We start from the raw sequence: 13,861 nt of genomic DNA, 5'->3' as shown, positions 1-13,861 counted from the left end.
GCTTCTATGGTGGATACCATTACTCCTAGGACCTTCATGCAGAATCTTATCATGAGGTGAGCAATCTTGTGTTGAGGGAGAAGAATTCTCCTGGCCTGAGTGTTGAATCCCATGCCGAGGAATATCATAGATTGGCTGGGCACTAGGGAAGATTTGCTCAGGTTGGTGCACCATCCGAGTTCCTGGAGTGTGGCCGTGGCGGACTTTAGTGCTATCTGTGCCTCCTGAAAAGATGGTGCCTTGATGAGGAGGTTGTCTAAATAGGGAGTGATTGAGATTCCGAGATTACTGCCGTGGCTGCTGCCATGAGCTTAGTGAAAACCCGCGGGGCTGAGGATAGTTCGAACGGGAGAGCAGTGAATTGGTAGTGTTGGTTTAGGAAGGCAAATCGCAAGAATCTCTGATGGGGAGGGAAAATCGGTACATGTAGATAGGCATCCTTTATATCGAGGGATGCCAAGAACTGGTCCGGGGACATCGCTGCAATGACTGATCTGAGGGACTCCATCTTGAACCTCCGAGGACGTATCAACTTGTTGAGTTCCTTGAGGTCGAGGACTGGGCGCACAGATCCGTCCTTTTTGGGGACTACGAATAGGTTTGAGTAGTAATCCTTGAATCGATCGCCTTGAGGGACTGGGGTAATCACCTCCATGCTTCTGTAAGGCCTTGCGTTTGTTCGCTTCCTGTGGGAGTCTGGACATGAAGAATCGGGCCGGTGGGGGGGACACGAATTCTATGTGATAGCCGGAAGACACGATTCTGTGGGCCCATGTGTCTTGAGTAAGGGTGAGCCAGGCATTGGAGAAGTGGCGAAGTCTTCCTCCTATGGCCATGTGGTCTGGGGGATGGGGTGCGTAGTCATGCTGATGGGGACTTTTCAGTCGGTTTGGTGAAGGTCTTTCTGCCCTGCTAGGGAGGTCTGTATTTATTCCCGAAATGGCTCTTGCCTGATGTCGACTGGCGTGTGGGAGATGATCTTGTATGCTTACATTGTGAGCCACGAAAAAACCTTCCCCTGCGAAAGGATGCGCAGGCCTTAGTCTGTGGGAGAAGAGTGCTCTTACCCCCTGTGGCTTGACTGATAAGTTTGTCAAGATCTGGTCCGAAGAGGAGCTTTCCCTTGAATGGAAGGGAAGTCAAGGACTTTTTGGAAGAAAAATCTGCTGATCATAGTTTCATCCAGAGGGACCGGCGGGCCGCCATCGCCAGGGCAGAGGAAAGGCTGGTGAGTTGTGCAGCGTCCAGAGATGCCTCGCAGATGTAGTCGTTTGCTTCCTTGATTTGGGCGGCCTGCCCAGTTCGTGATGGGGGGCCCCCGGAGATGATTGCTTGGAGTAATGAGTCCACCCAGGACTGGATAGCTCTGCTGACCCATGCTGTGGCCAGAATCGGACGAAAGGAGGTGCCCGAAGCCGCAAAGCATGAGCGGAGAAGGCTCGCCATTTTCTTATCCATTGCGTCCTTGAAGGAGGAGGCGTCAGGAACTGGTAGGGCTGTGGTTTTGGAGAGACGGGAGACCGGAGCATCCACTGAGGGAGGGGAGGACCATTTTTCAACAAGGTCTGCGGGGAAAGGGTACAATTTTGAGAATTGGCGGTTTTTTACTTGAAAGCGCCTCTCTGGTTTGTCCCATTCCTGTTGGATAATTTGATCCAGCTGAGAGTGTGTAGGGAACACTGGTGAGGATTTGCTATGCCTCTTGAATGGAGTCAGAGGAGGTTTCAGGCTCCTGTAGATGTAGGGTCTCAAGGACAGATGAAATGAGGGAGTCTACTGCCTCAAAGGAGTGTTTGGATGGTTCATTATCCTCCTGGTCAGATGAGTCATACAATTTTATCTGCGCTGAAGTCGCGCCCCTGGTAAAGAGACTGTCGCTGGAACACTCAGACATGATGAGGGCTGCGGAGGTGGACGCGCGCAGCACTATGAGTATTTTTTTTTTGTACAGACTGCGCTGACTACTGACCTGCGGATGGGAGAGCAGGAGTGGATCGATAGGGAGAGGGGGAGACCCCAAGGAGAGTGCCTGCTGAAGTGGTCGCAGCTAACCCCACTGTTAGTGAGCTGCAGGAGCCTCTGTGACAGCTGTAGTGTCTGTGTGGCGAGCAAGGGAGAGCTCCTGCAGGACACAGGCAGGTATGGGGTAGGCAGGGAGATATCTAGTGCAGGGCCAGATATCAGAATAAGGTGCGATGCGCGTCTCATGCAGCGCGAAGAGAAGCCAAACTTCCGGGTTGCGGAGGAAGGGGGGCGCGAACGAGAAGTGCGTGCGAGAAGTGGCGCAAATTTTAAAATGGCGGCGCCCTGATAGTGTGTGAAACTGATTCCCCGGAGACAATCCCACGTTGGAGGGTGTCAGAGGGAGACCTCCTACTCAGTGTAGGGGTCTAGACTACACCCTAAGTCAGAATAGCAGACTTATTGAGCTGAAAATAATAAAAACGTCCTAACCTCCTGAGGACACAACAAAAACTGATCTAGGCTCCGCCTGCTGGGGGTATAGCCAGTAGAGGAGGAGCCAAACTGTTCCTAGTTGTTGTGTCCTGCCTCCTAGTGGTACCAGCTATACCCCACTGTTCCTGTGTCCCCCAAGCAGACGGTGGAGAAAAATATAATATGCAGCTTTCCACCCTACTTCTTTAGAATAGCTAATTTGTTCATATATTTATAACAAAATACTATTAATCCTGTGTTCAAAATGAAGTACGATTCTAAAAAGAAAGAACATTTGTGAAGATAGTACCCTATATGCATTATGAGGTTACAGAGTTATTTGAATGTCCCCTTTCCTAGAGAAGTCTGCTAAATCAGCATAAAACATTAAGGGATTGAGATACCATTTCTCAAGTAAAATGGCAGAAGAGGTGCTGGTTTCAAGAAACACAAATACAGAAAGAAAAGAAAGCATAAAGTTAAAAACTACCAACCTGTTAAGCTCTCTGATGGCCCGTAAGCGGCGGATGTAGCGACGGCAGCTAGGTAGGATGGCTAGATGATGGGCGTGTAGAGTCAGGAAAAAGCACTCTGTTGGAAACTTGGGTTCTGAGAATAAAGATGGATCATTACCTAAAAAATAAAACATAATATCAGTAAAGAGCCTTGAATTTGCATGTTGTATTAACATTCACTTTGTTTTTCTTATGCCAATTAGGACATTTAGGAAGCATTCAATTTCTATCATATTAAAAAGCCTTATAAAGCTTTTTTTGACAGGTTTGTCTGCTACTGCAATGTGGGACAAGGAACGTTCAATTAAATAACATTATGTGCAGTGACATGCAGATAGGTACATTGTGTACACAGTTGATTTCCAACTGATGGCAGTTGTGGTCATGCATGCGACCCCACTCTGTGTGGCCCCCCACCTGTCTGGCTGCTTTGATGGCTTACTCTTGTGTAAACTTTAAATGGTAAAAATGAAATCCATTGTGTTGTTCACACCTTTTAATCTCTGCATTGTTCACCCCCTGCAGTGTTCACACCTCAGGCTTAGACTGTAATCACCCACATTGTTCCCCTGTTAACACCTCAAACAGACTGTAGGAGCAGTAGAAACCCACAAATAATCCCTGCACACTACAAAAAGAACATATACTGAGGTGGTACTGCAATTAAAAAGTTTTTTAATATATAGTTATTGTGCAGACTGTAGGAGCAGTGCCAGCATTGTGTCACTGTATGCTGCCTGTGTGTGCCATACACACAGGCAGCATAGGGCAGGCAGAGTATGGCACACAGGCAGCATAGAGCAGGCAGAGTATGGCACACGCAGGCAGGGTAGGGCAGGCAGAGTATGGCACACGCAGGCAGGGTAGGGCAGGTAGAGTATGGCACACACAGGCAGGGTAGGGAAGGCAGAGTATGGCACACACAGGCAGGGCAGGGAAGGCAGAGTATGGCAGGTTTTTGCTGTACTACAACCATTAATATGGTTATGGTCATGTGATAACACAGGTGAGGTTTCAAGTGGGTGCGGTTTCAAAAATAGGAGTGGTCAAAACTGTCTTCCATTATCGGCCCTCCACCACGTAGTTCGGAAAAATTCCGGCCCTCGGTACCACAGAAGTTGGACAGCTCTGGTCTAAGTGGTTTGCAGGATAGGGCAGTTATTGGTGCAGGGTAGAATAGCTTTTTTTACTTAAAAAAAATTAGTGTTACATTTCCTTTAACTGCAGGGATCACCAACCTTTTTTTTACTTGTGAGCCACACACAGAATAAAAAGTGTTGAAAAAGGTCCACAGGGATGCCAAATAAGTGCTGTGATTGGCTATTTTGTAGCCCCATTTGAACTCCTAGCCTACAGAAGGCTGACTTGCAGGTGTGTCTACTTGCGTCTTTGTCTTCCAAAACTAGCCTACAAACCAGAAATTTAAAATTGGGATCCTTGTTTGAGGCCACTGAGTATCATGAACGAGTTGGTGAGCAACATATTGCTCACAAGCCACTGGTTGGGGATCACTGCTTTGACAGTAATGAGACAAGCCCCATCTGCACTACTAACAAGTCTAAGGTACAGAAGTCAATCTCTTTGCAGTTTGTAAAACATGGTGGTGTGTTGTGCAATGTCTTTCATGATCTAAATGTGTTTATTCCAGAAGACAGCAATCAACCGACCACAATTTTTGAAGACTTTGCAACTTGCATGTTGTGTCCCGATTATAGCTGTATCAATGGGTGCTACCAGCAAAAGAAAATAAAGGTTCTATTTACAAACTACAGGTGGGGGATCCCTTATTTGGAAACCCATTATCCAGAAAGCTGCGAATGACGGAAAGCCTGTCTCCCATAGACTCCATTTTAATCAAATAATTCAGAATTTTAAAACTGATTTTTCTCTTTACCTTAGTACCTTAAGGTATGGAGATCCAAATTACAGAAAGACCCCTTTATCCGGAATACCATTGGTCCTAAGCATTCTGGATAACGGGTCCTATACCTGCACTACTTAAAAGTCCTGACTTCTTGATTTGTGCTTGTAGAAGTAATCACAGGGTTTATAGATATTTAAAGAAGAAGGAAAGGCATTTTGGCATTTTAATGGCAATAGATTAGTCACAAGCGTACAAGCTAGAAAACTATATTTATTCTGTAGTAAGCTTTAGTATACCTGAATACAGCCCTAGAAGCGCACTCTGTTTGTTTAAGATAGCAGCTGCCATTTTAGCTTGGTCTCAGTAGCTTCAGTGCTGCAGTTCTGGCTGCTCGTAGCTTAGATTACACAGCACAGTTAGGAGGGGAGACAGTTAAGATGGGTGGGGGAGGGAAAAAAGGGAAGGGGAGGGAGGAGCAGACCCGTGCACATGGAAGTGGTGAATAGAAAGTTAAAGTTATTGTAATTGAAAATCTGAACCGTCAATCATATATCGCCTGTCCCACGCGTCAGGCAATATATGATTGACAGCCCAGAATTTTAAATACATTTATAACAGGTATGGATGATTTAATTTAAAGACTTTTATACAGCTAAATACAGCTATTATACAGCTTTTACATGTGGGTGACAGGTCCCCTTTAAAGTTCTCAAATCTCAATCTCTAAAGTTTTATAGCCATATTGTTTTTTTGCTCCTGGAATTACTGGGGCATTGTTATAGTGTTAATTCGCTAATTATTAAACATAGAATACTAATGCAGTTCTTAGCCTTTAATCTGGATAGATAGACAGAGAAAACACTGTTAATGTGGCCGGCATGCTCCATTTTCCATATAATCCGGTAATACCCAGAAATCCAGAGATACTGGAGAGAAGGTTTGAAATACGCTGAAGAGACTTCACCAATAGCTAGTGTTTGTTTTGAACAATTTGACACAACATGGCTTGGTGCTCAAGGAACCTAAAGCTATTCTGACCCATGATTCAATTGCTTACCTCTTACTTCCTTACATTTAAGTTCCTATCTGTCCTGTCTCCGTATTTATTAAACTTTAAACCCAGTATGGTTTCATTCGCATTAGAATAATCATTATCACAGCATTATCCCCACAAACAACATGTCTGAGATGAACTTTACATTTCACTGAATAATTTAGTACAGTGATGTAAACATGATGGTTGCCAACTGTATTATTGGCTTATTTAGATGTCCTAACTTTGCTGTTCAAAAGAATCAAAATTATGACTGAGTTTTGAAAATGTATGGATTGGCTGCAAACAAGCATACTCTTGAGCAAATTTTGGCCTAGACCCCAGAATAAGTCCCAAAATGTCCCTATTTTAGTATAACAGTTCTATATTCTAGAAGGAAATTGGGTTAACTAAAAAGAGATGTGGTTAGGTGTAACTGGGCTGATATGGGCAAAGCCCATGCCAAGGTATAAAAGTTATGCCCAATGTATTTCTTTATACATTATTGAAATACCGGCACACATATATTACAAAACAAGTTTGACCAAACTTACTTATATCAGACATCCAGCTAGTCACCTCCTCAGTTGAAGCTTTGATGCGAGTTTCATCACTGGGTAAGAGGATGCGGCACTTTGGGTGGAAAATATACATAGGATCAACAGTCTCCAGTTTAATCTTAGAGCTGAGCTGCTGCAGCACCCAAAGGAAATTAAGCATGAAGCCATCTGTAGAAACCAGCCTATCATCTGTCTGCAATTTAGAATTATGTATTAAAAGTAAAGATCAGTTTACTCATCTTGCAAAATGTAAAATACATTATCTGGTGCTAGGTTGTTCTTACCTGAATCTGTGCTTTTTTGATGTTGGCATTGACAAGAGCAGCCATGTAGTTAAGGGCAGCTTCTCTGGTTTCTCCATTTAGCAATATACTGTGTATAATCTTGAACAATTCTTGCTAAAAAAAAAAAAAAAAAATTAACAATACTTTTCAACTTAGTGTGACACAACACATGCTAACATAATTTTACAAAGAAAAAAGTTGAGTTTTACTGAGTTTATACATATATCAAACAAAAATAAAGGACATGAACAATGATATACAATAGCAGTAAGTCAATAACAATATTGCAATATTGTGTTGTTACCGGTACACAATTTGTTAAGGTACATTTATCAAAAAGGTGCACTGACATAGCTGTTATTAGTCTGTGATAGAGGTTACAGGCCCAAGGGGTCCGTGTTACACCAGTCACTCCATACTCTCTCAAATGGAGTGACTGGTGTAAGTTTTATAAGCGGGAGGGCGCCGTCTACTGTCTCCAAAAATTCAGAGAAGGTAAATTATTCCCCATCTAGTGCATAATCACTGTCTTTTTTGCATAGAACATAGGAATGCAGAGTCTAATTCTGGCTGCATTGGTAGGTAGTATATCATCAATGACCCCTAAGTAGGCAGAGCACAGTGTCTTCTATTTGGGGGGTACCCGATTCCTGAGCCAAAGTCCCTATTATATCCTTCCAGAATCTATTTATAGGGGGACATGACCACATCATATGTTTAAAGTTGGCACCTGGGGAATTGCATCGGGGGCAGAGATCATCATGATCATCATGCCTTTTGCCTATACTTAATAGCTTAAGAGGGAGTTATATAGACTTGGTGAAGAAATTTGTATTGTATAAGCCTGTGTTTTATTGAGATTAGATAATCATAAGCTGTGTCTACAGCTTCCACCCATTGTTCCACTTGTAAGTCTGGAATGGCTTGCTTCCAGAGATGGTATGCATGGGCGATGGGTGCTAGGAGGCTCTCCATTATATTCTTGTATAGGGTGGATAGGAGTAACCTTTGTAAGAGAAAGTGAGTGAAACTGGGCCTGAAAGGTGTGGCGCAGTTGGAGATATCTGTATAGTTGGACCTGCTGGTCAGGTACCCTCTCTTGTAGGGTTTGAAAAGTTGGGAATTGGTCCTCTGGGAGGAGGTCTGCCAATTTTTTAAGGCTTAAGCTTGTCCAGTATATAACATCAGGTAGATCAGTGCTGTCCAACTGGCGGCCCACGACCCCCCTCTGTGTGGCCCCCCACCTGTCTGGCTGCTTTGATGGCTTACCTTTGTGTAAGCTTTAAATGGTATCAGTACTGAGATTAACTGGCCCCCTGCATGGTTCCCACCTCCGATTCAGGATGTAATCCTCCTGTATGGTTTAAAAATGTAATCCCCTGTGTTGTTCACACCTTTTAATACCTGCATTGTTCAACCTTAGGCTCAGGGCTGTGGAGTCGGTAGAAAAATTCTCCAACTCCGACTCCTCAGTTTCTGATACTTCTGACTCAGACGTTTTTAATATGCTAATGTATTTTATACATTCATACAGTCAATGAAAAGCATGCTTCATGGTCACTCAACGTGTTTGTTTATGCACTGTGTGCATTGGGCACACACAGGGAGCATAGGTAGGCAGAGTATGGCACACACAGGCAGCATAGGGCAGGGAGGGTATGGTACACACAGGCAGGGTAGGGCAGGCAGAGCATGGCACACACAGGGAGCATAGGGTAGGCAGAGTATGGCACACACAGGCAGCATAGGGCAGGGAGGGTATGGTACACACAGGCAGGGTAGGGCAGGCAGAGCATGGCACACACAGGCAGCTAAGGACAGGCAGAGTATGGCACACACAGCCAGCATAGGGCAGGTAGAGTATGGCACATACAGGCAGGGTAGGGCAGGCAGAGCATGGCACACAGGCAGCATAGGACAGGCAGAGCATGGCACACACAGGCAGGGTAGGGCAGGCAGAGTATGGCACACACAGGCAGGGTAGGGCAGGCAGAGTATGGCACACCGCATAGGACAGGCAGACTGCTGCCTGTGTGCCATACTCTGCCTGCCCTGTGCTGCCTGTGTGTGCCATACTCTCCCTGCCCTACCCTGCCTGTGTGTGCCATACTCTGCCTGCCCTATGCTGCTTGTGAGAGGTGAACCTGGCAGGGGTTTGTTGTGGGAGTTTGTTAGCAGTTGGAAATAGCCATTCAATGGTCCCTAAGGTGTATAATTATGTACTGGGCTTTGCTGTGCAGGAGGAGGCATATGGAATTTAAGGGTATATCTTAATATGACATAATATAATTCTTTCACATATGAATGACGGTTTATATCCCCACAGTAAGGACCAAGAATTTAGGATTTTACTGTGCTACCACCATTGTGATAAAATGGGTGTGGTTTAAAGTGGGTGTGGTTTCAAAAAGGGGAGCAGTCAAAACTGTCTTCCATTAGCGGCCCTCCACCATGTATGCTAGAGAAATTCCGGCCCTCGGCACCGCAGAAGTTGGACAGCACTGAGGTACATCATAGAGATTTGGAGTTTCTCCACAGTGGGAGATGTGGTGAAGGGAATGGCAATGGATGACCCAGCAATTTTAGGGAAGCAGCCCATGCTTGATGTGGAGTTTTGAGGGTTTCTGGGAGAACAGAGAAGTGTCTATAGGGGTATGTACCCAGGCCTTCTAGTGAATGGAGGATAGAAGCTTGGAGAGGCATATTAGGATTGTAGGAATTAAGTGAAAGACACCAGTGTAGATAGTATATCTGAGAGGCCAGATAAAAAAAAGTAGAAATGGGGAAGCCCCCATCCCCCTTTGGCTATGGGGGCCGTCAATCTCGCCCAGGAGATGGGAGGTGTCTTGTTTGCCCATATAAATGGAATAGAGAACAAGGAATTGTGAATGGGGTGTTGTGAATATAATGAAAGAGTTTATTAAAGGGCCCAAATTGAGCTGTATAAATGAGTTGGGGTCTGTGTGTATCTGCACCCCCAGGTATTTAAATCTTGTGGCCTTCTTTAGGGGTGTATTTGGTAAGGCCTGCGTCTCTGGGTAAGGATCAATATGGTGAAGTTGGTGAAGTTCAGTCCCGAGTATTTGCCAAACTTCTGGATAACCTCTAGAAGAGTAGACAGTGAGTTTGCTGGGTCTGCTAGGTATATTAATATGTCATCTGCAAAGAGTGACACCTCAGTAATATTGGCATAGTGGAGTCCTTTTATATCAGGGTTGTTTCGTATTGTGATGGCCAGGGGCTCAATTGCTAATGCAGAGAGGACTGGGGCAAGGGGACACCCCTGGCTAGTTCCCCTATGTAGGCGGAACGGTGGAGAGATGGTATTGTTTACCCTGACCCTGGCTACTGGGGATTTGTAGAGTAGCTTTACCAACTGAATAAACCGGGCCCTCAGGCCAAATATCTGCAAGACCTCCCACAGTTAATCCCATTCTGCCGAATCAAAGGCCTTTTCGGAGTCAAGAGAGGCTACTGCTCTGGTGACGCTGTTGGCATGAGGGATTTGGAGGTTGGTAAACAGCCGATAGAGGTTAAAATCCGTTGTCCTGCCAGGCAAAAAGCCTCATTGGTCTGGATGCACTAGGTCTTCTACTGCCCGGGTGAGTCTGGCAACTAGTATGTTTGCTAATACCTTAGCATCTGTGTTAATGATATTGGGCGGTATGAGCTACAGAGGGTAGGGTCTCGACCAGCTTTAGGGATTACAACTATGAGTACTTCAGCAAATGATGGGGGTAGGAATTGGCGGTCCCAATCGGCTTGGAACGTGTTTAGTAGGTGAGAGGCCACCAGATCGTTTAGGGCTTTGTATCATTCTGGGGGAAGTCCAACCAGCACAGGTGTTTTGTTAGAGGGAAGGGTTTGTATCGCCAGATTAACCTCTTCAGACTTGATGGGTGCATTCAACCAGGCTCTCTGGGGAGTTTAGCTTGGGCATAGGTATGGAATCTAGAAAGTGGCGCAGCTGTGAGGGTGTGTGCACAGTTGTGGAGCTATATAAGTTTTGATAGTAGGAGGCAAATGTCTCCGCTATCAAGTGGGGATCATGGACTATAGTGCCATTTTCAGTTTGAATACGCGGTACAGCTGTGGAGGCCTGTTGTTGCTTAGCTAGTATTTTCCTGTTTTTGTCCCCTTTGTCAAATATATGCTGTGAGCTATATAGCAGAGCTTTTTTAGCGACTGCAGAAGACTCTGGCGAGGGCAGCCTCTGCTCTCCTCACTTATTCATATGTATCTGCTGAGGGGTTGTTAAAGTGGTTTTGTTGAGTCTCTGAGGTGTGTAACTCTGCTTTTGTGATTATCAACAAATTGATTAAGGTGTGCTACACAATGGACAAACCGGCTAGTTGTAGCCCCAGGTGCAAGCTGAACCCTCAGCCAGGGTAAAACAATATCCAGGATAAAATGAAAAAACAGCAGCACTCCGGAAATGTTGTAGAAAAAAGTGACTTTACTCAAGTGCACACAGCAACGTTTCAGGCTTAAACCAGCCCTTGATAAAGGGCTGGTTTAAGCCCGAAACGTTGCTGTGTGCACTTGAGTAAAGTCACTTTTTTCTACAACATTTCCGGAGTGCTGCTGTTTTTTCATTTTATTCTGCTTTTGTGATTGGTTCTTTGGCCACTTTCCCGGCGTGGGTGATTAGTTTAAGCCAACGGGGGCTTAGGCGCCAGAGTCTGTCTGTGGGATTGAGGAGCCACTGGAGCCGCAATAAAAGGGGAGAGTGGTCTGATAGGTGCTGAGGTAAATAGGAGATTTGCTCTACTAGTGGAAGTATATCAGATGTAGCTTAGGCTATTGCTTCTAAAGAAGGTTTTGTGTGGTAAGGAGTGGCAGGAGTATGTCTTGTCTTTGGGGTATCTCCAGTGCCAAATGTCAGAGAGGCCTAGGGAGTTTGCCCAGTGTGTGAGGTTAGTGGGACCCGTACTAGTGGAGTTCAGTCTATCCCTGGCAAAATCCAAAACTTGATTCATATCTCTCATGCTGCAGAGAGGGGCAGGAGGCAAATCGGCCAGTTTTTCCCCCCAATATGTTCTAGTAAGGTAATAGTGAATGGGGGTGGCATGTATATGTTAACTACCGTCAGTGGTTCATTAGCCAATAGGCAAGCTATTAGTATGTACCTGCCATAGTGGTCAGATATTATTAGGATTAATTCAAAGGGAAGGTTTTTCCTGATCCAAACAGAGACACCCCTGGAATGGGAGGAGAATGAGACATGGTAAGTCCAACCTACCCATGGCTTTTTAAGTGCCAAAGTCTTTTGTCCGACCAAGTGGGTCTCCTGTAGAATCAGAATTGATGGGGAGTACCTCTTCCGATATATTCACATAAGGCTTTGATTCAGCTCTTAACTTTTAGTACCTTTTTCTTTCAAACACCAGAATTAATCATGACAAATGATATGTCAATATCAATCTGTACAAGTAATGGTTTTCCTTGACACAAGTTATTATTTTCATAGCAACATGTCTGCTATCTGTTCTGCAGTTTCAACCATTTTTTTTAATGTCTAAATAAGACCAAAGCAAGCTCAACAGGAAGTGTCTCTGTGCCTTAATGGAAAACCTCAGACAGCTCCAATGCATGCAAACACAAATGACTGATCACACTGCTGATTCTGCAAATTCATTTTAGGGCAATGGCTCATTGGGCAAATAACACCAACAGGAAATGGCGCCCCACAGGCGACAGAACGCCCAAAAATACCATCGTATAGCCACCTATTCACATTATCATCTATAAAACATTACTGTTGGAACTGGGCAGTTTCACAATTAAGACTGTAAACTGGGCAGTTTCACAAACTGAATAAGTTCAATGGAACCATTGTGACTGGATGTATTGTGACTGTACTACTATCAAGGGTTTAAATAGTGGGGAATTCCCTACCAGTCATTTGAACTGAAGAAGCCACTCGGATGAGTGGTGAAACGTTTTCAAGAAAAACTCAGAAAAGTCCAGTTGTTAGTCCTAGTAGACTTAATTCTACTAGATACTGTATATCATGACCTGGATGAATGAAAATCTTCATAGACAAGCAACAATAATGTTTTACTGATGGCTATTTGAACAAAAAGCAATACAAAGGTATTATCGGGAGTTTGGTCACCTGTAGAACAGTATGATTTTCCATAGGTGATAACACCCCATGAGCTTCTGTTCTTAAAATTGCAACAAATGTACAGCCATGTACCATCTTAAAAAAAAATTATATATGCTATATGTAAATAAGATAAAAAAAGAAATATGCTTTTATTGTGTTTATAAGAGATACTTACTCTGGCAGACTCCAAGTAATGTTGCAAAGATTGGCTGACTACGCGGGTATTTTCCAAAGTTATAGCTGGTCCAGAAAAATATTTTTCGACTACTTTATTCTGAGTGGTAAGTGTAAAAGACAAACAATTAACATCATGTGCTTTCTTACAGCTGCAGCATACTGGGTAATTGTAAATGCTTTGATTGATGCAATATTCAGTAATCCAATTACTTGGCTCAAAGCACCCAAAATGGTCCCATGTGCCCCACAATTACCCAGCACCAAAATAGAAGTATTTTCTTACATCATCTTCAGCAAAGACGGAGAGACTAAAATATGAACCAAGAAATGAAAGTCGTTGAAGTTCACGTCCACTTGCAGGGCTCAGTGGCTTCGGCAACCATAAGGGCAAAGAGGTTATCTGGAATAGACAAGGGAACTCTAGCTGAATTAAATAGAGAGAGCTTCAACAAAGTAGGGAGTCCACAAAGTTTGTCTTGTCTGAGGATCAGACACTCCTAACTAAATGACTACTTGTGAAGGCAGATTTACTAAAATTCAAATTTTTCTCTTTTTAAATATTCAAATAAACTATGTGGGGAAAAAGTCACAGATAAGTCGTAAAAACATTGAATTTTTTGACTAGTCACACGATAAATGAATTGTCTCAGAAAAAGCAGCATCAAAAGCAAAGATAGATATTCCAGGGAAGAGAAGGGACATCTGCCATTGACTTCTAAATGATCGACAAGTTTTAGATGTTGTATTGACAGATTCAGAATTGTCACAGTCTTGTTGCATAGTAAATCTCAAAAAAGTTGCAACTTCGGCGACTTTTAGTTCTAAAAAAAAAAAATCTGACCGTTAGTAAATGGCTCCCTTTTTTGCTTTTGATTGTTAT

The 13,861-nt window shown here is 44.0% G+C and overlaps 1 protein-coding gene across 4 annotated transcripts in view; it reads right to left on the bottom strand.

Annotated features, from left to right (window-relative positions):
- Positions 1 to 13,861, bottom strand: part of ube4b (ubiquitination factor E4B) — a 92,383-nt gene that overhangs the window by 22,125 nt on the left and 56,397 nt on the right. For all 4 annotated transcript variants that reach the window (XM_031906349.1, XM_018095832.2, XM_018095833.2 and 1 more), the window contains 5 exons: positions 13,265 to 13,381; positions 12,980 to 13,078; positions 6,693 to 6,806; positions 6,403 to 6,601; positions 2,931 to 3,069 (listed from right to left, as the gene is read on the bottom strand). In XM_031906349.1, the coding sequence (XP_031762209.1) occupies positions 2,931 to 3,069; positions 6,403 to 6,601; positions 6,693 to 6,806; positions 12,980 to 13,078; positions 13,265 to 13,381 (668 nt within the window). The remainder of the gene's footprint in view (positions 1 to 2,930; positions 3,070 to 6,402; positions 6,602 to 6,692; positions 6,807 to 12,979; positions 13,079 to 13,264; positions 13,382 to 13,861) is intronic.

Source organism: Xenopus tropicalis, chromosome 7 (assembly GCF_000004195.4).
Source record: "Xenopus tropicalis strain Nigerian chromosome 7, UCB_Xtro_10.0, whole genome shotgun sequence".
Taxonomy (NCBI): Eukaryota; Metazoa; Chordata; class Amphibia; order Anura; family Pipidae; genus Xenopus; species Xenopus tropicalis.
The sequence above is the reverse complement of the archived record's forward strand: the minus strand, read 5'-3'. Positions and strand labels throughout refer to the sequence as shown.